Genomic DNA, 24396 nt, shown 5'->3' with positions numbered 1-24396 from the left:
AGCTAGCGCGACTACCGGGCAAGGAGTCTCGGGTTCGATTCGCGGGTCGGGACTATTATTACTGGACTTTTTTTTCGGTTTTTTGAAAAATTATCAATAGTAGCACGGAGTCTAGAATCATGTCCAGTATATGGTAATAGGCTCACCCCTATTACATGGGACTTATAACACAAATGGTGAAAAGTGGATTGTACATTGTATAGCAGCATTACATGCTGTAATATGCACCTCTGCCTACCCCTTCGGGGATATAAGGCGTGACGTTGCATTATTACAAAGTTATGTACCTCGAAGTTATTCCTCCGGCTGAGTTTAGCTTCTATGCTCTGTTTACCCCCGCTGGGCTTCAGGAACACGTTGTCCACCTGCAACATGGCCGCTATGGATAGTGTCTCGTCGACGCAACCCCACTCACCTAGAAACATAGTTTAATTTATATATATTTAACTTTTTTTAACATGTGTGGGTAGGGCATATTTTAAAGTATTATAGTGAAATGCAATGCAAACCATTTTCTGTATTGATTTAATATATTATTGCAATAATAATACTTTGTTGGTTTAGTGGGAACCTAACATTAATTCTTATTTGTAAACATATCTATGGGGCAAGAGAATACTTTGTTAATGAGTACACAATGTGGTGTCAATACCGGTGGGAGGCAGATAGTAGTTAAGGATATAACACACATAAGACGCATTGCTCCAACCCAGCAATTAATTTGCCATTTAAAGGAGGATGCCCATAGTAACTTTGGCTCAATATCGTTTCCTAGTGTTGTTTAATGTCAAAAGCATTTCCACTTTTACATTGAACATCTACAAAAGAAGTTATTCAAATATTTTTAATTGGAGGTTATGTTTACATTCCATTCTATGTTTACATTCTGGTAATATGAATCGTACTTTAGCTCAGAAAGTGAAGTCCATTGCCGTAATAAAGAACGGACATCGTCAGATTCAACTAAATGCCGTTGAAATGATATGAAATGAAATGAAATGATATTTATTTTTGCAAATAGGTTATAAAATAACACTTTTACACGTCAATCTCTTAAATAACTAGATGAGGCCGGTTCCATTCGGAACACATTTATACCACAATTAATACAACGTAACTGTTGAGACATTGTCACAAAATGTATACAGGTTCTCAACGAAAGATGTTGCTAAGGTTGTAAGAAATATGGTTAGGGGGAAGTCTCCGGGGCATGACTGCCTCAGCATCGAGCACCTGCAGCATGCGGGAGTTCATTTGCCCAGAGTGCTGGCGATGTTCTTCTCGCTCTGTTTGTGCCACGCTCATTTGCCCAGCGATCTGATGAAAACTGTGGTTGTACCTATTGTAAAGGATAAGACTGGGGACACATCAGATCTAGCAAACTATAGGCCCATATCGCTTGCCACTGTCATTGCTAAGGTGCTGGATAGTTTGCTTGATAGGCATATGGCAACCCGCATTGAATTGCATGATGCGCAGTTTGGTTTCAGACCTGGTCTCTCCACAGAAAGTGCCATACTGTCTCTCAAGCATACTGTCCAGTATTATACGTCTAGGAAAACACCTGTCAACGCGTGTTTCCTAGACCTTTCCAAAGCATTTGATCTGGTGTCATACAACTTGCTGTGGCAGAAACTGCTCAATGACACTACGGTGGATAGGGGAGTTATATCAATACTAAGGTATTGGTATAACAACCAGATCAACTATGTTAGGTGGGCAGGCTCGTTATCGGACGGGTATAGGCTGGAGTGCGGGGTGAGACAGGGCGGCCTGACCTCTCCTCGCCTCTTCAGTCTGTACATAAACCGGTTGATCGTTGAGCTCAGCAGCGCCTATCAAGGTTGTTATGTAGACGGTACATGTGTCAATAATATTAGTTACGCTGATGATATGGTGCTGCTGAGCCCATCAATTAATTCGATGATAAGCCTGCTCATGATATGTGAGAGGTACGCGGAGGCCCATGGGCTCAGATACAATGTTAAGAAAAGTGAAGTAATGGTATTCAAGGCAGGCACTAAAACCTACCCGATTGCACCACAGCTGAAACTTTGCGGAAGTCCCTTGAACCAGGTTACATCTTTTAAGTATCTGGGCCACTGGGTTTCCGAGGACCTAAGGGACAGCCTGGACATAGAGCGTGAGCGCAGAGCGTTGGCTGTCCGCTGCAATATGTTGGCTCGCAGATTTGCGAAATGCTCGACTGACGTAAAGGCTACGCTGTTTAATGCGTACTGTCAGTCGTTTTATACTTGCAGTCTGTGGGTCAACTACACGCAGGGGGCATACAACGCTCTGCGTGTACAGTACAATAACGCGTTCAGGGCGTTGATGGGGTTGCCGCGATACTGCAGCGCCTCAGGCATGTTCGCAGAAGCGGGCATAGACGGTTTTCACGCCATCATACGCAAGCGATGCGCTGCTATTATGCGCAGAGTGCGGGGCAGCCCCAACAGCATCCTGAGCACTATAGCGGACAGGTGGGACAGCCCCATACTGGGGCATTGGATACGCCTACATGCCACTGTGGCGTATAATAATTAGTTGTTTTGTTTATGTTTCTTTGGTAGTTGTAAGTACTAACATTATTTTCTAAGTTGTTTATATACTAACCAAGTGGATTTTGTTGTCCGAAATAAAGAATTTATTATTATTATTCCTCGAACACTAAGTGTTTCTCCCATCTTAGTGGGGTTCTTAGAAAGCACGGGCCGAAGCCAAGTGCGGTCAATATAGTATAGGTAATCTATGAATTTAAAAATTTTCTGGTTAGGCGACAAGTGTTTAATATGACTGCTTTTTGGAGAAGAAGGTAAGTTGATGGGCTAATATTTAATTCCTTAAGACTATGATGAAGGGTTTTTGGGATTACTCCCGTGGTTGATAGAATGATTGGGACAGTTTTGGTGTGGGTAACCTTCCACTGAGTTTTAATTTCTATTGATAAATCTGTGTATTTTGCAATTTTTTCTGAGTGTGTGTTAGTGAGATTATGGGTGTTGCAAATGGCTATATCTATTATGTAAACTAACTTTTTCTGTTTATCGAGCATAGTTATGTCAGGTCTATTGTTGTAGATTGTTTTGTCTGTGATGATAGTCCTGTCCCAATATAATTTAAAATGTTCGTTCTCTAAAACTGCTTGTGGTTTGTATTTGTAGTAGGGTACCTTGTCGGAGACTAATTTAGTTTGTATGGCTAGTGACTGGTGAATTATTGCGGCAACTTGATCATGGCGGTGCTTGTAATCAGTCTGGGCTATGGCTCGGCATGCTCCTGTGATGTGCTGTATAGTTTCTGACGCACCATGGCACCGTCTACAGGAGTCGTTGTAATTGGGTCTACGGATGATGTATTTTTGGTAATTAGCTGTGTCGATAACCTGGTCCTGTATGGCAATCATAAATCCCTCCGTTTCAGGGAAGAGTTCGCCTCGCCGCAGCCACGCGTTCGATGCTTTCATATCGACATGAGGTTGCTGCAGGTCAAGGCGATGTCTTCCGTGGAGAGATTTACGTGCCCAGGCTGCTATTTTATCTGATTTGCTAGTTATGTGTTCATTACGTTGACAGTCAGTAGAATGTAGATTAAGTGGAGTATATTTTATATCTATCTGGGAAATTGCTTTATGAAGAGTACTATTTTGGGACTTGAGCATGAAAAAGTTTCTTAAATTAGTAATCTGCTGATTGTGTAGATTTTGTATGTCTATGAGACCCCGTCCGCCTTCATCTCTCGGTAATGTAATTCTTTGCATACAAGATCTTGGATGGTGTTTTCTGTTCTTGGTCAAAGATGTATTTATTAACAGTTGTTACTTTGTAAGATCGGTTTTTGACCAGTTTATGATTCCGAAGGAATAGGTGAGTACGGGGATGGCGAAGGTATTGATGGACTTAATTAAATTACGGGATGTTAACTGCGATCTTATCAACATGTTTAACCTGTGCTTGTATTTTGCGATTAATTTATTTTTTGTGTGTTTTTGATCAATTTGGTAAGTTTGTTCGAAGCCTAAATATTTGTACGTACAATCTTGTGTCATTGGTTCTATTGTCATTCCTGAATCTAGTATGTATGGGTTGGGCTCGATAAGCTGCCCTTTACGAAGGGAAAAGGTTTTACATTTGTCAATGCCAAATGTCATGCATATGTCGTCCGAAAAAGTCTGTGTGAGATCTGCAAGAATGTGGAGTCCAGGTGTACTATTGCTGTAGAGTTTGATGTCGTCCATAAACATTAGGTGAGTTAGTTCGAAATCTGGGAAGTCATTACCCTGTATTGTAAGGCCGGCTTTAGAAGAATTTAAAAGATTTGACAGAGGATTTAACGCAAGGCAGAACCAAAGAGGACTAAGGGCATCTCCTTGGAAAATTCCTCGTCTAATGGGTATAGGATCGGTCTCTACTAATTTACCTAACTTTATTTTGGTGTTCCAGTGATTCATGGACTCTGTCAAGAACTGTATGATGGATGGATGGATTTTATAATGTTCTAAAATGTAGACTAGCCAACTGTGTGGGACTGAGTCAAATGCCTTTTGATAGTCGACGTACATAGTGCAGATATCGTTTTTAAGTTTAACGCTGTGTTTCATGGCTACGGAGTCTATTATTAACTGCTCTTTACACCCCTGACTATGTTTGCGACATCCTTTCTGTTCCTCCGAAAGAATGTTATTCTCTGTAATGTGTTTATAAATTATTTCTGAGATACAGCCGGTAATTAATTTGTATATGGTTTGAAGACAGGTTATAGGCCTGTATTTAGCTGGATTCATGCAGTCGGAGCCTTTGGGGATCATGTAAGTTAAACCTTGTGTAATGAATTCTGGTATTGATTGAGGGTTTTTAATGAAATTATTGATATGATTGTAGATTGATGGATGTAAATAAGTAAATTTCTTGTAAAAGTAGTTATGAATATTGTCGCTACCAGGGGCCTTCCAGTTATGCGCTTTTGTGATAACGCTGACAAACACTTCTAATGGGATTGTATCTAATAACATATCTGGTAAATTTTGTAGCTTTTGTTTCTCATTGTGAATCCACGCAGCAGCGTGATTGTGTTCTGATGCATTTGACCAAATTTTAGACCAGTATGTATGAAACTGTTCAGGGTTCGGACTGAGATTATCTGATGTTTGTCGTCGGCTTTGTGTGTTTGTTGTATCAGTAGCTAAGGTTCTGTAAAACTGTCTTTCACTGTTAGTAAATTGTGAGTTTTGGTTTTTACGTTGAGTACAATCATAATATCTACGGCGTCGGCTAGTTACAGCTGTGAGTTTTTGTTTTAAACTGTCCATAAATTGTTCGTCTGTTGTATTAGGTTCCTCGTAGCTAGAGTGTTTACTGTACTTATGTTTTATTCTTTCAATATGTGTGATTAGGTTTAGATTTCTATTTCCATTAATGTATTGTGTCATTCTGCCTATCTCTTTGCGAATAATATGTATCTTTCTGTCTAGCCGTTTCAGCCAGTTTGGTCTTTTGTCTACTGGTGAGTTTTGTTGTTGTGTTGAGGTAATTGTTGGGTTGTGTTCTTTAATTTTAGACCCGTTGCAGACAGCGGCTGTGTGAGCAGCACAATAAATAAGGGCGTGTGTTTTTAAGAAGTCATCTTCGACTGACCCATATTTGGGTAAAACTGTGTTATTTAAGTAGGCAATTATATAAGCCAGCTTTTTGGAGGTTTTTTGTTTAGGGATATAAGGTCGTTTTGTGGGATCGGTGTGTAAATATTTATTGTATGTGTCCTCGAAAGTGTTTGTAATTTTTGTGTCAAGTGTTTCATCAGCAAAAACTGTATTTGTTGTTTCATCCTGCAATATAGCGTTACCTATTTGTGTGTTATCTTGAGTATGCGGAATTGTTTCATTTAGTTCGCTACTAGATTGTTGGTTGTTGGAGTCTACAATTGTGTAAGTGTGTGGTGTATCGTATTGTGTGTTTTCTATTGTCTGTAAGTTCAGATAGTCTCTTACTTCTCGTTTAATTTCTTCTAACCTATCGTCTGAAATGAGTCTATTGTTAATAATTACTCTACGTTGATCGGCAATACGTTGTTCAGAGACATGTGCGATATTAGGGAATTTCTGTGTTATAATAGTGTGTAGTGGTTTGCGGTAAGCGGTTCTATTGGTTTCTATGTGTGTTATTCTAAAATATTCTCTTATGATTGCTTCGTTTATATCGTCAGTCCACCTTAAGCGAGTATTTGAGTTTACGGAGATGTGCGCGTGTGTTTCAGCTATAAAAGTTTGTGAAAAACCTAATGTATCCTGAGTGTTATTACTGTTCTGGAGATCAGAACGGACCTCACTTTTTATAGACTCTAATAAGCTATCCGGAAGTAATTTGTTTCTTAAGATTGCTCGTTTCTGGTCTCCTAGTCTTTGTTTAGATATTTTTATTTCTGGAAATTTTACGCTGAATTTGGAATACAGTGGATCTAAATAGCCCCGGACTTTGGTATCTAAATGTGTAACATAAAGGTAGGTGCGCCAGATGAACTCATTCATTTCTCTTGTCCATCTCAATCGCGCGCGAACTTGGCCAGTGGTGGGTGCAGGATTGATGGCTTCTGCCTCCTGCACAACATCCACGGTTGCTGAGTTGATAGATATGGGTGAGGGAATAGAGGAAGAGTCAGTGTTATAGTTTAAACAAGAGAGGGGAGAAGAAGGAAGTGAGGGAAACAGGGAAGTTGATGAGGATGGTCTGCTGTCGCATTTTTCGGGTGACCCGGTAGGAGCCCGCGGACTCAACTCACTACCACCGATGGTTCGTATGCTGGAACGCCCAGCATCGGCTCCAGGCGTGCCCCGGCGATCGCCCCCGGGAAGCGGTCCTATACGTAATTTCTTCTTTGCTCTCGTCTCCATTTCGTTATTATTATTATTATTATGTCTGTTCTTAACATAATCACGGGACCACAGGGTCCCGGACCTTTGGAAGGCGTACGAGGAGCCGAAGCCAACTCGCAGAGGCCCGTTAAACAATTTTAATCTAAATGTAAGGGGACATCAGCCGGCGATTATCCCTGTATGCACTATGGAAGTACACCAAAGGACAATCCCCGGTTGATGCAGGACTATTGTGAGATATGGTAAAAGGAAATGATAGGGATATGGGTGTGGGTGGCTGTGGAATAGTTAACCGGTTAACTATGGGGACTATGGCCCCTGCCCCTGACCAATATTGAAAAATACGGATAAACAGGCAGGGGGTGACTCGCAAACTCAATAGTGGGCCCCGGAAACGGCCGCTAGCATGTAGCGACAAGGGAAGCAACATCCGTTGAGCTGCTTGAGGAAGGGGGGGCATCCCACGGCTATCAGAGCAATCCCGGAATTACGGTCAAGACCCCTACCAGCATCTTACTGGGATACGTCCTTCCCCCAAGTGGAGATGAAGGCAACTCCACTCTTGCGAATCTCCACTCAAACCAGCCGATTAAGGCAAGAGTGAGGTAGGAGAGGCCACTCCGGATAGTCACGAGTACTAACCGGAGTTAAAAAGTAGGGCCTCTCCCGGGAGTCAGGTCCGTGGGGTCGCCACTGCCCAACAGCTCGCCACAAGCTGCCTTGCGGACTTATTATTATTATTATTTGTATTTCCCGCGGTGAGTGGAAGAAAACAATCGTGCATTGACAACAATACAAGATGTGTCAATGTCAGTATTTTGACAGAACTACAATTAAAAGGGTTACTATTTTTATAAGGCGATTACGTTATCGATCACAGATGGAGAATCCATTTCTTGATTTTATTTTTTATAGTTATTTTTAATGTAAAATAGGACGAACGTATTATTTTAAAAAATGAGTTGGTAAATAAAAAGTAAAAAACCATTTTTTTACTTAGTATTATCCAAATAATAAAAAATATTTTTAAAATAGAATTATCGATTACAGTGGCAGGATTTTAATTGTTTACAATTATCGATTACAGTAGTAAGATTGGCAACTTTTTTGTAAATCTGGGATTGAAGAACTTAATATTAAACTTTTAGGGAACAGCGAGTAAAGTTCCCTAAAAAAAGGAGAATCCTCCAACCAGGCGAGGTGTTCAGCCTGGCGGGCTTTCTACCCAACTGTTGTTCGTTGGGATTTTTTATCCGTATTAATTCGCATGTAAACTTCATATGTGCGATGCAGGATATTTGTGACGTCATCCGTTGATTTGCTCGTCGATAGTCTATGTGCGATTTCTGTCATCTGTCACTTGTCAGAGTGTCGCCATATACTTATTAAATGATTTTTTTTTCGAGAAGATCTCGTAAATCACTAATGGTGTGTGGTCAGCGCGCTTCTAGCGCGCGCAGCACGCTGGCAGCGAGCGGCCTTCAGGCCGCTTAGGAACCACACTGTGAACCACAACTTCACAGTGTGTGACCGCAAGCCGACGCCCAACCCAGCTAGCTGCACCCCGCGGCCGATGGACCGTAAGCACGCTAGCACAAGCCGTGCCGGACCCGAGCCGGAGAGCTGGGCTTGTTAAATGTAATTTGCCCTCCATACAAATACTAACATTTAACTAAAACTGGTCAAGACCAAACGATCAAAAATAAAGAAGAAATATAATACACACCACTCCGACACAGCATGGCAGCACACATGGGCTTCAAAGGTAGCTCAGCGACCATCTCCCCGAGTGACGTCATCCGTCCCCCCCTGTCTACAGTCTGCAGCGCGTACAGCGACTCTAGTGCACATAGCACGCTGCGGGCCGGGGGAGGGGTGGGGAATGTAAACCTGGGAGGAGTCATGGTGTTACAGTGACATCTACAGTTTATGTGTGGAAGCTATTGTAAAAAATACCGAACAGAAATGGTAAAACAGTTGTAAATTGTATTTTTTTATACTGCTTTGATTCTGGGGCGCTTTATATCAAAGAAAAATATTGGCTATAGCTTTAATAAATTCATTTTTGGCAGTATAATAACTTTGACTGATGACAAATATCAATTATTCAATTTGAAATTAGTCATTTAACTTAAAAAATATATATATACAAATGCATTAATATGACTGCACGGTTAGTGCAGTGACTAGATAACTGGCTGCCATGCAACTATTTGTGTGATCCACAAATTGTTGTTTCAGGTCTGGGTATCATGTGCATGTGAAATTGTATATTACAAACATACAATTTCAACGCACCCATGACACAGGAGAAAATCCTAATGTGGGGCAACGTTTTAAAAATGATTTGATAAGAATTACCTCAACAAGTTATCTATGCCCAAAGCCTTCAGCTGTAACAACACCCCTGAAAGATCACTCCGGCACATTTCAGGAGGCACGGACGGAGGTAACTTCTCGTATTCAGCTTCTGTGTATAGTCTGAAATAATAATTACATTTTTATTTAATCTAAATGTACTAAGAATGAAAGAAACTGCAATTGGCATATATACATTTTCTTATATTTCGGTTAATGTATGCAATATTACATAACATTTTAAAGAAATTAAATGCAAAATGCAATAATTGTAAACATAATTCGATAATGGGGATCAATAGAATTTGATTAAGAATTGAACTTGAGATTATTTTAAATATGGGAGAGCCAAGCTTCGACACGAATAGGTTGGCTCGGAGGAACGACGGCGGCGTCACAGAAAACCAACGTGAAAGAACAGTTGCGTTTTGTGTGTGAGGTCACCGAAGGCCCAATCAACTCCCCTTCCCAATCCTAATCCCCGATTCTGCAACAACCCTTAAATAACCCCCAAAAAGCTGGCAACGCGATTTTAACACCTCTGGTGTCCATGGGCAGCAGCGACTGCTTACCATCAGGTGATCCGCCTGCTCTTTAACCGGCTTATATTAGAAAAAAATATTTTGGATAAAGCTTGGTTATTTTTTAATATCTTATCAATACGCTCACCTATAGCAGTATCCCCTCGCAGTCCGTCCAGCCCTGCCCGCCCTCTGTACGGCATTGTGCCGCGACACCGTGGTCACGGTGAGGCTCTCCACGCCCACCGCCGGGTCGAAGTACGGCAGCTTGTGGAAACCGCAGTCTATTACTGGAAGGATAGTAATACATATTTATTATGGCATATAAATAGTAAAAAATAACGCAAAGAGACGAGTGGCGATGGGATTTCATGCTCGATTCCCGGATCGGGCGAAATACAAAGTCAAAGCATTTATTTCAACAAATCATATTATATTAGGCATTTTTGAAATGTTAAAATTGAATTTTCCGTCAGTCTGCCTGTCAGTGAAGCTTTTTTTTGAGGGGGGGGGGGGAATCATCCATTGACTTCTACCGCCTTGGGCAAGGCGAGAAGGAGTGTTAGACTCTTACTGATTAAAAACCACCCCGTTCTCCCATTTTTAGAGCCGCAGCTCTGGTAAACCCGCTAGGTAGTTCGCAGCTACGGGTGTCAGATAAGCTAGACGCTTGTTAAATAAAAAAATAAAAGGGCTATATTTATTTGAGAGCCAATATTATCACTTTATAAGAAGAAAAATAAACTTACTTCTTCTAAAAAATAAACTCCCAAAACCCACCATTCCATGCAAAAAAAATACCATTAATTAAACTGGCAACCCACCATAAACAACGCCGGGTATGGTAACACTGGTCTCAGCGACATTGGTTGCTATGACAACCTTCCTAACATTGCTGTCGATCCTCTGGAACACCTTGACTTGTTTATAATGCGGTAGACTGCCGTACATCGGTACTACCAGCATGTTGGCCGCCTTTATACCGCTGGGGAAGTGACTTCGATGCTTGTTCGTGTCGTTGTTGTGGTCGGCGTATGTGCGGAGGGTTTCTAGGGCTGTTAGGATTTCCTCCTGGAAAAAGCGTATGCATTTTTGTGATTTTTGTAGGATTATTTTTTATGGTATAAGTTAGTAAATGAGCTGACGCATCACCTGTTGATAAGCAATCGCGGCCGCTCATGGACATTCAAAACAAAAGAAATGCGTTGCCGTCCTTTTGGGGTTTAGGAATTTAAAGGGTTACTGAGGAATCAGGGATTGGGAAGATTGAGAAGGGGGTAATTGGGCCTCCGGTAACCTCACTCACACAACGAAACACAGTGTTGATCCTCGTGTTGAGTGAGCATTTAATTGCGGAGGGGGGAGCATGGTGCTGCATTGCATGTCGTAAATACATGTACAAGCGGAATGAAAACTAATCTATACTATAATATTATAAAGAGAAGAAGAAGAGTTTGTTTGTTTGTTTGTCTGAACGCGCTAATCTTTGGAACTACTGGTCCGAATTGAATAATTATTTTTGTGTTGGATAGTGCATTTATCGGGGAAGGCTATAGGCTAACAACACGCTATGACCAGTGGGAGTCGAACAGAGCAGGTGATATCGCGTGGAGGTAGCTAGTTTCTCTATATTGTTAGGAAAAAATGAAAGTTAAAAGTATAAAGTAAAACGGACCTGTGACGTCAAGAAGGCTAGAATATCCCCGAACGGTTGGTTCTCGTGGATCCGGATAACTGTGTCCACTGTGGCCTTCACGTAGTCCGGTACTGGCTCTGAAACATTCAACATTAACTCAAGTTAGGTATCAGATCAATAGCGGGTAGACTACAGACGAAAAAATAAAGATTTGTAGCAACAAGAGTCAAAAGACTGGCACAAGGTGTACTTTTTCGTGGATAACACATAAGTCACTGTAATTTAAAAACTGTAGGACCTAGAATTTTTTTTAATATTTTTCTGATAACAGTTAGAACCTTGCCGATCATCTGGTGCCTATTGGACGTCGACTTCAGGGACACCCTGTATATAAGAGGGGTTTGCCTTGCCATAATCTCCATGCCTTTTGTTTTGCCAAACACCAGGATTTTTCTCCTGTGTCGTGGGTACTTTTACAAACATACAAGTTCACATACACATGACACCCAGACACGAAACAACAATTTGTGGATCACACAAAGAGTTACTTCGTGCGGGAATCGAACCCGCTACACGTTGCTTGGCAGCCGGTTGCCCAGCCACCGCGCCAACGGTGCAGTCAAGTCGGATATAGTAGAGTTAAAGAGTTAGATTATATTATCAGAGAGCGCTGCTGTCTGATCTCTATCAAATGTGTGTATTACAAACATGACAGCCGAAATAAACAACTTAATTTCAATATAACTTTTAATTTTATTAAATTCCTCAAAAAAATATTAGTCATGCAAAATCTCATTTTAAGTTTTCTGTCAACTTAGTACGGTACCTAAAAACTAGATGGCGCCACTGACCTTGCGTATAGAACACCTCGATAGGATGTGTGCGACCCTGCATAGACATGATGGTAGATGTACTAGGTTTATCTTTCTGCGTCCTATCTCGCGTGTTGAAGAAGTCTCGCAGGAATTCCGCATCCATAGTCGCTGAGGAGACTACTAGTTTTAGGTTTTTGCGTTTCTGAAATATCAAAGATAAGAATGTTTTGGAAATCAATTTACAATACAGTAAGCACCAAATTTATATAAAGAAAAAACTAAACTTCTAATATCACTTTAGAGAACAAAGAGTAAAGTTCCCTAAGCAAAGGAGGATCCTCCGACCGGACAAGGTGATCATGCCTGGCGGTGTTTCTGCCCCATACTAGTTCATTACATCGTGTCTGGCTGGCTTTCAGCCCAAACATTTATTCGTTGGGATTTTCTATCGATGTTTATTCGCATGTAAACAAACACATGTGCGATGTAGTATTTATATCGTCATCCGTTGATTTGTTTGTTGATAGTTTATGTCATCTGTCACTTGCCCTATGTCACCACAATGTATACTTACTTTTACCTTGTTAAGTTGATAACAACTTAGATACTAATCATAAAATGAAGAGATTCATTAGTAAAATTCTCTTAAACCTATAAATCCAATACAAATAATTACCTTGATAATTTTCTTCAGTAGACCCATCAGTACATCTGTCATTTGAGTTCGTTCGTGGACCTGAAATTATAACAAACAGTTTAGTAGTTTATGTAGTATTTAGACTCTAATTATTCTACTGAAAGGTTCATTATCCAGTGTACCTTAACAAACACTAACTTGTGTGGAAACAAATATAGACCTTTTTAGTTTCTGTTTAAGGGTTGTTATTGAGTGTTTAATAGTTTGTGATGATACTAACCTCGTCAAGTACTATGCAGGAGTATTGCATGAGAAGCGGCGATGCAAACATTTCTCTTAGAAGCACACCTTCAGTCATAAACTGAAACAAACATACATTCAATATACCAATAAGTTAGTTCGCGGAGCACGCTAAGAGATGGCGTTACGTGTATTAAAGAAAAAGATAAGAGAGTAGGGAGTGCAAATCACGGGTTGAGAAAAGTATTATAAGAGATTTATTGACATGTAATTTTTTTAGTAGTTCTTTGTGTTTAAAATTATCTCCGGTGAATGGCAATATGGTTTGCCCGGAACACATAATCAAAATCTAAACTAAAATTGAAGAGTTTGTTTAAACGCGCTAATCTCCAGAACTACTGTTCCGATTTGGATAATTCTGTTTATGATTGAAAATACATTCAAAGGCTGTACATTGTAAAACATCACGTTAAGACCTATAGGAGCCAAGCAGCGGGGGAAACCGGGGTTTACCTACTGATTAATATCAGTGGAAAAATAGTATAGGTATTATACGTGCACCTGAGTAACAATGCCCTATATTTATTTAATTTTGTTATTATTCTTAATTAAAATATCCTTGCATAGTCTATAATAACAGGAAACAGATATTGGTTATAATCAACTGACATTGATATCGTCAGGGAAAATACAACGGCAATTTTAAATATTCTACATAATAACACAATATTTTACATTATTAACTACTATTTTAAAATAAAAAGTAAATTTTACTCTGTCTGTCTGCACGAATCTCGAAAACTACTGAACGTTTAATGGTGCAATTTTTGATCGAAGGCTATTCACAACTGAAGAGAGTTATTCTAGAAGACTTAACCTTCATCTATGGTAAGCTTCGGAATCTCCATCTATAGCCAACTCCAACTCGAATTAGTGTGTTTGAAAGCTTAAATTTAAAGACTGCACGGTTGGCGCGGTGGCTGGGCAACTGGCTGCCGTGTAAAGTGTAGCGGGTTCGATTCCCGCACGGAGCAACTCTTTGTGTGATCCACAAATTGTTGTTTCGGGTCTGGGTGTGATGTGTATGTGAACTTGTATATTTGTAAACGCACCCACGACACAGGAGAAAATCCTAGTGTTACGTTTTTTTAAAAAAAAAATATTGATTGCAATAAAATGGACTCGCATTGAGAGGTCTCATGCGCAACTGCGAAACAAGATGCATCGAGTTCGATTTCAAATTTTTAAATAATTGCATTATAAATTTTTGATCATAAGTATAATGTATGCTGCCACACGGTGCGATTTCATATAATTACTTTGTCATTGTAATTAAAAGATTATCAAAATCAAAAATTTCGATAAAATATTCACGACAAATAAGATAGAATTTGATATCAAATCATTAAAATATACAATAATCATAATGATTTTTGCTTTTTAATATCTTATTAGATAATTACCTAACTCCAAAAAGAACAATGATTCATACAGTTAGAAACAATGAGCATTTTCATTAACCTAGGAATAGAATCTGAGACTCTCAAGTCTCTTGTCTTGAGTCAACGCAAGTGCTACTTTCGATTGAACCCAAGTGCGACGTGCGAGTCGCCCAAGGGCTGGCAAGGAGCTTGTAACTGCTTTGGTTTTGCGCGTGTCTATGAACCGCACGATTGCTCACCTTCAGGTGATCTGAACCCATATAAAATAATACTTACAACAGCAACGCAACGTCACGCGTTTTATCCCCGAAGGGGTAGGCAGAGGTGCACATTACGACACGTAATGCCGCTATACAATGTACACCAACTTTTCACTATTTGTGTTATAAGTCCCATGTAATAGGGGGTGAGCCTATTGCCATATACTGGACACATTTCCAGACTCCGTGTTACCAGTGAGAAATTTTCGAAAAACCGAAAACACCCCAGTAATATTTTGCCCGACCCGAGAATCGAACCCGAGACCCCTTGTTCGGCAGTCGCACTTGCAACCACTCAGCCAACGAGGCCGTCAAAGTCAGTATAAAAGTATACTTACAACAATATCAGTGTTGACCCCTCGGCAGCTGGTGTTGGCGGCAGCGTACCCGACCTGTTCCCCCAGTATGACTCCCCGCTCCTCCGCCACTCGCACAGCCAACGACACGGCGGCGGCCACACGTGGTTGTGTCACGCATACTTTGTGGCCAATCTCGTGGAGGTACTGGAACAAGGAACATGAGATTATTAGCATGGCGTCACACAGTAATTGTAAAGACATTAATATTTAAGTGAGATATTGGATTAGATTTAGATTTCAGCCATACTCGTCCCACTGCAAGGCAAAGGCCTCCCGACCCTCCTTCCACTTATCTCTGTTTAGAGCTTTTTGCGGTCAATTTATTTTAATATAGATTTCGAATTCGTCCCTCTCATCAAGTGAGAGATGGTGTCACATAAAACTGGTGTTGATGGAGTTTGACTGAATCAATGAAATTACCGGAGATCTAACGTCGGGACCTCCAAAAGGGTGTCCATTGGCAGCGCTGCAGTGCTTAACATGAGGTAATCTATGTGCTCATTTGCTCTCCATAAAAAAATACAGTACTACTTAGTTGTATATAAATAGGCTTACGAAGCACCGGTAGAAAGCAGTTACAGTCCGTCTGCTAAACCAGAGATGGCTCGGAACGAGCACCTTGACAATAGTCTGTCTTCAGACTATTCAATTCGACGTTTCAAAAGTGCCTAATTAAGGCTTAATTGAAATAAAAGCTTTGACTATGACTTTGCTGCAACCGACACTTGTCTCAGCAGCAACCTGTCTCTCACAAGTCCCAACAGTTCTTTCAGGGGGTCTACTCTAATTCAACGAAAAATTAAATTTCGTCGGAAACTTCGCAGATTGCGAACTACAATTTCTATTTATTGCGAACTTTCGTGAACAAAAATGAACGAATGAAAAGAAGATAAATAAATAGGTTTTGATATGAAATTAAAAATAAAACGTTATTTTAAGTAATTCTATTAGTAAATCAATAAAACCTAAGGCCGAAGATTAAACGAAACTTCGCATTCGAGAACCGGAGTAGGCCCCCAGGTCACCAGCAGATGATTTAACAACGAATTGAACTATTAGTCCAGTCAATTTAGGAATTTACCTCGGAATTCGAGATACCCAGCTGTAATTTTGTATATACTTGTATATTGACCCCCTAAAACTTGTCTCAAAACCTACATATGGTAGGGTGTAAGCAACCCTTAAAATTCAGGGTCAAAGGGCCCAAAAATCGTTTTTTTGCGGTTTTTTCGAAATATCTCATTTCCTATGGGTTTTTGATAGTTGTATTCAATAGCAATATTGTTAAATACAAAATTTTCTACAACTTTTGTCTAAACTTTTTTTTTATACGGTGAACCGTTTTCGAGATAGAGGGCGGAGAGCGCGCGGTCACTGCATCTCTTCAAAAAAATTTTTTTTCGTCTAACCTATCCGTGATGGTTGTCTATGGATAGGACATTAAAAAATACGTCATGGTTCCTAAAACCATTTTTCGTCAAAATCAATCGTTTGAAAGATAGACGCTTCCAAAGTGGAAAAATGAGGTCTATAGAATGTGTCCTGCCCTCTAACTTTTAAAATAAGTGAGTAAGAAAACTAAAAAAATTATATGCTGTAGATTTTAATGGAAACTTTCAACGAAAATTGGTTTGAATGAGATATCATACTTAGTTTTTAAGAATTGATTAAAAGAATTGAGAAAGTGGAAAATTAAGTGTGTTTTTTTTTAAATGTATCAATTCTTAAAAAATAAATTATAATATCTCGTTCAAACCAATTTTCGTTGAAAGTTTCCATTAAAATCTACAGCATATATTTTTTTTAGTTTTCTTACTCACTTATTTTAAAAGTTAGAGGGCAGGACACATTCTATAGACCTCATTTTTCCACTTTGGAAGCGTCTATCTTTCAAACGATTGATTTTGACGAAAAATGGTTTTAGGAACCATGACGTATTTTTTAATGTCCTATCCATAGACAACAATCACGGGTAGGTTAGACGAAAAAAAAATTTTTTTGAAGGGATGCAGTGCCCGCGCGCTCTCCGCCTTCTATCTCGAAAACGGTTCACCGTATAAAAAAAAAGTTTAGACAAAAGTTGTAGAAAATTTTGTATTTCACAATATTGCTGTTGAATACAACTATCAAAAACCCATAGGAAATGAGGTATTTCGAAAAAACCGCAAAAAAACGATTTTTGGGCCCTTTGACCCTGAATTTTAAGGGTTGCTTACACCCTACCATATGTAGGTTTTGAGACAAGTTTTAGGGAGTCAATATACAAGTATATACAAAATTACAGCTGGGTATCTCGCATTCCGAGATTCTTACCTAATTTTGCCTTATTTGACTGGACTATATCCCACATATAAAATGATGTACAAGCCGGCCTATATTCATGCTCCAAACATTCTCTTAACCGTATTACCCATTTTTTATACAAATCCAATCTACATGATGGTAAGACAAACAGCAGATGAAGATACCCCATTCTATCAAAAATCTTTTTGCAATTTCCAACCTTCTAGTCTTAAAAGCAGAGTCCAAATTGTGTTGAAGAGATTTCAGTTTGGTGTATGTTGATGTGCTTCGTCTGTATTTTAGGGTTATTGGCAAAGTTCCAATGGTTTTGTTTATTTTCTAGTTTTATGGTGTATGAATGGTTTTATATTCACAATGTTTTTACGTACAAAGAAATACATCATAATATATTGGTTTTTATAATGCTAGAATACTTTTTATACCTATCTTTAAGTTTTATAACTTTACGTTTACGTTCAGAAGTTTAAGCCTAAATAAACAAACAATGTCACTTCAACATAACTTTTTATTTTAAGCGTCAACTAAATATAGCTAAGCGCCATCTATTAACCATGACCTTAAACACCGAACTAATCCAACTACGTACCTACCGCTAATTTTTATCACATTGTTAATTAATGTTAATTAGAATGCGACATTATTTTAATAGAGAGGAGTGTCAATGGGTATGTGTAGGAATTGCCTAGGCTTATAGTCTCTATGGACTTGTTTTAGTTTTAAAAACTCGTGTAGTTACATAGTAATTTTTTATGCCGTTGGTAAATAAAAGTTTGAACGTCAAAGCAAATATTAAAATATTAAAGTGTTTGAAAGCCATGCTTCGGCATGAATGGGCCGGCTTGAACGGAGTGATACCATGGTCTCACAGAAAACCAACGTGAAACAACGTGCGTGTCGTGTGAGTGAGGTTACCAGAGGCCAAATTACACTCCTTCCTAGTTGTGTAAGTGAGGTCCAATTCCCCCCTTCCCAATCTACCCAAACCCCAATTCCCCAACAACCCATAAATTCCTATTCCCCAAAAGGCCAGCAACGCACTTGTAACGCCTCTAGTGTTTCAAGTGTCCATGGCCGGCAGCGATTGCTTACCATCAGGTGATCCGTCTGCTCGTTTACCGACTCATACCATAAAATAAATCGGTAACTGCAATCTCCAAACTGCCTACCAGTATGAAGATTATGATTCATGACTAAACTCTTTTGATATATCAAGTCACATGAAAGATTAAAGATGTGATATTTTGTTTCGAAATTCTGATACATCAGGAAATTTTTCAAATGCCACCTCGCTTACACATGTTATGCTAATCACATTATATCTCATTCATCTTTATCGGTTTGACAAATATGTGTGTACATACATACATACATAACGTCACGCCTTTTATCCCCGAAGGGGTAGGCAGAGGTGTACATTACATTACGATGTACTTTTCACCATTTGTGTTATAAGTCCCATGTAATAGGGGGTGAGAAAAAAGCTCAGTAATACTTTATCCGACCCAGGAATCGAACCACTTGTTAGGCAATCGCAATTGCGACCACTCGACCAACGAGGCACTCAAATATGTGTGTATAAATCATTATTTACCTAACTTACTTATTTACTTATCTGCTTAATCAATATCTTAGATGTAAAATAGTATAACATTACTGTTATTACACCAAAGCGTTATACATGAGTAAATACTATTATTATCTAAAATCAAATCTTTTATGCCTTGTTTACACTAGGCTAGTATTCTAGTCGAGTAGCGAATATTCGGTAGCTCTCTCTCCATCCTTTTTACATGTCCAAATACCTAATGCAGAAAACCAAAGATATAAAAGAAGTCCTTTATTTAATTATAGGTTTTTTTATTCCTATATTTATTTAAAACACTCTAAAATTATATTTTTAAACATTACTTATAAAAATAAAAAACAAAATAACATTATTATTCCTATTCTTGTTTAAAGTCTCGGCTCCAAGGCCGGATGTAATGTACTTTACGGGCCTAAGCCAAGTAAAGCACATTATTATTCTTATTATTTTTATAATTTATTCTTCTGTCATGAGTGCGGCGAGCGAGACGGAGTGTCAGACTCTTACTGACTAAAAAGCAGGAGTAGGAACGGGGTGTTCCTACTCCTGCTTTTCGAGCCGGAGCCCCGGTAAACCCGCTAGGTAGTCCGCAGCTCCGGATCGACTTGTAAAGGTGGCATTATGTTGCCTATTTGGCTAAGAATGTGGATTCTTCCAACAAAACTAATAATTCTTGTTATTGGTACCTTTATGAGTTATATTCAGTAGCTTATAAGAATATTATTGTCAACTTTCTATCATAACATTAATATCGGCATTCGCTAATATAAACCGCCCACCGCTACTTTGAATCAACTTTATGTTTTGTTAGAATACACAAACTGATGTAAGTTTTGGTTTATTTTCTTACTAGCGACCCGCCCCAGCTTCGCATGGGTGCAATAGTGATATATTAGGCATGTACTATACATATAAACCTCTTGAATCACTCTACCTATTACAAAAAACTGCATCAAAATCCGTTGCGTAATTTTAAAGATTTAAGCATACAGACAAACAAACAGACAAAAATAGCGACTTTGTTTTATACTATGTAGTGATATAATACAGTTTATTCCTATATTGTTTTTATTGATATAGAAACTATGATCAAGATAGTCGTAAGATATAGCTGGATGCAGGTCACTTCTGACTGGCCTATCTGGGAGTCATTAGGAGAGGTCTATGTTCAGCAGTAGACGTCTTATGGCGAATTTGACTGCACGGTTGGCGCGGTGGCTGGGCAACTGGCTGCCTTTAAACATGTAGCAGGATTCCCGCACGGAGCAACTCTTTGTGTGATCCACAAATTTTTGTTTTTCTGGTCTGGGTGTCATGTGTATGTGAACTTGTATGTTTGTAAACGCAACCACGACACAGGAGAAAATCCTTGTGTGGGGCAACATTTAAAAAAATAGTATGACGATAACGAAATTGTGTTCAAAGATATAAGTACTCTTTTAAACAACTTTTAAAGGAAAGCACGTAGTTACTTAAATCAAAATCAGACGACCAGGAAGGACTTTATAAAAATCCTTCATCCCTTTCCCACCAACGCGACCAAAAAGAGACAGCACCACACCAAAACCAATAAGTATTACATAATAACTACCATTCTTAGTAACACGATCAACCCATTTTTTCTCCAGATTTCTGGCACGTTGCCAGATCGTTTATCTAGTGGTTAGTGGTTAGGGGAGAGCTGGCAACGTGTCAGAGAGAATGTAAGTTGATGATCTTGACAAGATGGTGAGGGTTACTGCAGTGGATGAGTGGATGGGACAAAGGGAATAAGCTTCTTCAAGTGGTTGCAGTCAACAATGCAGTATTAGTTCGTAGATTGTAGATTAAACATAGAGAACAGTTAGGCTATTCAGTGCCCTTAGTATGATTAAGCTTTACGTTTAAAGTAACCGAAACGAAAGCGCGTTCGGCGCTCTGATTGGCCAGCTCGAATAAACCAACCAATCAGAGCACAAGTACGCGCTCTCTTTTCGTACAAGCATAAAGCAAAGTCGTACTAAGGGTACTGACGGGTTGGTTGAACGCCGAACGCGCTTTACGTAAAGCTAACTCCTACTAAGGGTACTATAACTTTCAATAGAAAAGATCGAAGTAAACTCGATCGGGGTCCACCATCTCATTGGTTGTGAGAATAATCTCGACCAATGACGGGCGAGAATGCTATCGAACCGACTTTGAAAATTCAAATTAACAGTTACAGCTAGCAGCTAATGAGGTGGCAATCAAAACCTAGAATAATATCTAGTTTTTTTATGGAACAGGGGGCAAACGAGCAGACGGGTCACCTGATGCAACACCAAAGGAGTCACAGGTGCGTTGCCAACCTTTTAAAAAGGTATACGTTACGTGATACGAATGATTAGTGATACAAAAAGCTTTTAAGTTTGTTTGAGTAGGTAATATTTACACGATTTTCCAATAAAACAATTTAGTAATTGGTGTGATTCACATTGTTGTTACAAAAATACAATTGTCGGTACCTAGTTATATCTCGTTTGTTAAAAACCATATTATCAGCAATTATGTGACCGGTCATCGCTAACAGGTACATTATCGGACAGATTATTATCAAAATGTAACAATTCACGATGACGATCAGTTACAACTTACAACTGTCTAGACTTGAAATTACACTTAAACAATTCGCCTACAATAAGAATTATTAAAGTGTTATTCTTATTAGTTATAATAAATCTCGCAATCGATTTTGTTCATGGTAACCAGTCTGTCTTCTTATACTATCCCACTTCTTGTCTGTCGTCTCGCTCTTGACAGAGCGGTTGTGGTCATGTTGAAGCCGCTCTATTTGTATTGCAAGTGGATGTTTCCAACTAAGCAGGGGATAGTATAGAGGACAAGTGTGTGCACTGGCAACTTTTGGTGCAGTCTAGGAATTCCCTGGGTTGTCTGGGGAATCGGGGATTGAAGACGGCAGTTATTTAGCACGACCGGTAGACCCCATCACACATCGGACCAACGACATCGCTGTTTCACGTTAGTATTCTGTGAGGCCGTGGTATCACTCCGGTCGAGCCGGCCCATATGTATGTGCCGAAAAACATTTTTTTTCCTAAATCTCCAAATTTGACAGACGATTTGGACAACTGCTATCCCATCTATGCCAAATGTATTACAAACTCTACAATTATAGTTAAAAATACAGTTTATTGTATTTACACTATCACCGTGGCTTTATCAAACAAAAAGAGACCAAACAAACAAACATTGGAACCACCAATCAGAGTGTGTGACTCCATTTGCGACAGACACGCGATTATGGCGCGACACTGTGATAAATGTCATCCAATTTAACGTTACAGATCTCATTACGAAGAGGAATTTGTTGATTAACTCACTGTTAACTGTTTTAATAACTGCGTGGATTCAGTAGAAACATGAGCTGTTGCTGAGGAAACGGAGCTGCTGACTACTAAGCGAGTTAGTAAGAGTCTGACACTCTCTCGCCTCACCTAAGGCGGGTTCAGTCATTGGATGATTTTCCACGCTAAAAATAAAGGGTGGATTTTTAAACTGCGATCTCCAATTTGCCTGCCAAGTGTGGAGGTTTTAGCAAATCTCGTTATGTAGAAAAAGATACCCGTAATAAATAATTACTATTGAGGTTTCTTTTTTAACATGACTACATGACTTCGTGTAGGTCGAATGATCATAAGCGCATCTAAGTTCTTTTAATACCTAAATAACCTTTCGAATATTTTTTTTTTTTTCTTGGGCCACAATTAGTACTTGCTTTAAGCACGTAACAAACAATACAAAAAAATACCTACATACGGGCGAATTAAGAACCTCCTCGTTTTTCGAACTCGATCAAATACTAAAAGCACATCCAAAGAGAAGAAACCACGCAATCAAAGTCATAGGCCCATAATAAAGTTTAAGTACCTGCACTAACAACTACATACACTAGTTTTTTCTATTCCATATACATACATCACAGTATGTATGTGTGTGTATCTGGTTGATCTCAAGCTTAATACGGCAAGTCAACCCAGTCCGCCTAGGTCTAGTGTCTACATTGCTTTCTATAAAAAAATAGTAAGCGCCATATTAGGAGGCTGAGTCACCCTCGTCCGTAGGAGAGCACCCATAAAAATGAATCCCTACACGTGGCCTCTGGGTGGTGCTAACCAGGTGACACTTTGGTGGTAGGCTTCGGCCGACGGCATTATGACCACCCACCGAGCAAAACCGTGTCGCCAAGCGGCCTAGCCGTGTTCCGCCACGATGCTCGGTGCCGCCGTATGAGAGGATGGGTCGAAATGTTTGTTCCACTATGGGTAGACCGATCTGGCGCGCGCTGGTGTGGCTGCATCGGGTGGCCAGTCGCGGAGGGTAGCGGGATCCGAGGCACGGTGCACCGCTGGCCGACCGCAGATAGTTGGGGGCCCAATTAGCGTGCTAGCCACACGTGAAAGGCTGCCCCGCCATCTAGCGAAAAATCCCATGGATACGCCATCGTGCCGGTTGGCGACCGGACGAGAGGGCCCGATGGATATTCATGGGGGGCTCGGGCGTCCCCGCAGTCTCCAGGCTGGCCTCCCATTGATGTAGCTAACTGCAGTGCGCGTCTGGGGTCGCCTGTGTGGAGGAACATTTCACTGCCATCCTCTCAGTAACCTCACACTCCTTAATGAAAACAAGAGCTAAGAAAAGGGTTAAACAGCGGCTGCACTCCCTCTCCCTCAAAGTGCACCTCTCTAATATCCGAGGCTTGCACACCAATCTCAATGCGGTCCATCACCATCTTGAGACCGAGAACCCCACGCTCTTGTTTCTCTCGGAGACCCAGATCAGATGTCCGTCCGACGCTTCGTACCTAAACTACCCAGGTTTTACCCTGGAGCACAATTTTGTTGCCCGTGCAGGCGTATGCCTGTACGTCCAGGACGGCGTCTGTTACCGGCGTCTCCGAGACTTTGAAGACCCCAGTTACTCTACATTGTGGATACTGGTGGACACAGGCATGGAGAAAATTCTCTATGCCTGTGTCTATCGGTCGCACAGCGGAGATTTGGAGACGACCAGATTAGCGCAATACCTTGAGGAGGCGGCGGATACGGCTCGGCGGAGGTACCCTTCGGCCCAGTTCGTGTTACTGGGGGACTTTAACGCCCATCACCAGGAGTGGCTGTTCCCATACCAGTGCACTGACCATGCTGGGAGGGAGATGCGTAAGCTTGCGCTGACGCTTGGCCTGACCCAGCTGGTCCATGAGGCCACAAGGGTGCCTGATGTCGATACGCAAACTGCCAACTGCTTAGACCTTCTGCTGACAACTGATCCAGACAGCTACTCAGTGTCAGTTTCATCACCCCTGGGTAGTTCTGACCACTGTCTGGTGAAATCT

The 24396-nt window shown here is 40.3% G+C and overlaps 1 protein-coding gene across 1 annotated transcript in view; it reads right to left on the bottom strand.

Moving 5' to 3' along the window:
* The window catches only part of LOC118277016 (probable ATP-dependent RNA helicase DHX35), a 66137-nt gene that overhangs the window by 2498 nt on the left and 39243 nt on the right, over window positions 1-24396 (bottom strand). Inside the window, exons 3-12 of the mRNA XM_050699993.1 lie at window positions 15116-15280; window positions 13116-13196; window positions 12875-12934; window positions 12235-12400; window positions 11423-11520; window positions 10572-10818; window positions 9896-10037; window positions 9230-9349; window positions 8595-8758; window positions 288-415 (exon numbers count right to left, since the gene is read on the bottom strand). Coding sequence (XP_050555950.1) covers window positions 288-415; window positions 8595-8758; window positions 9230-9349; window positions 9896-10037; window positions 10572-10818; window positions 11423-11520; window positions 12235-12400; window positions 12875-12934; window positions 13116-13196; window positions 15116-15280 — 1371 coding nt within the window. The remainder of the gene's footprint in view (window positions 1-287; window positions 416-8594; window positions 8759-9229; window positions 9350-9895; window positions 10038-10571; window positions 10819-11422; window positions 11521-12234; window positions 12401-12874; window positions 12935-13115; window positions 13197-15115; window positions 15281-24396) is intronic.

This window comes from Spodoptera frugiperda, chromosome 17, assembly GCF_023101765.2.
Source record: "Spodoptera frugiperda isolate SF20-4 chromosome 17, AGI-APGP_CSIRO_Sfru_2.0, whole genome shotgun sequence".
In the NCBI taxonomy this organism is placed as follows: Eukaryota; Metazoa; Arthropoda; class Insecta; order Lepidoptera; family Noctuidae; genus Spodoptera; species Spodoptera frugiperda.
Note: the sequence above shows the minus strand (reverse complement) of the source record. Positions and strands in the feature narration are given on the sequence as shown.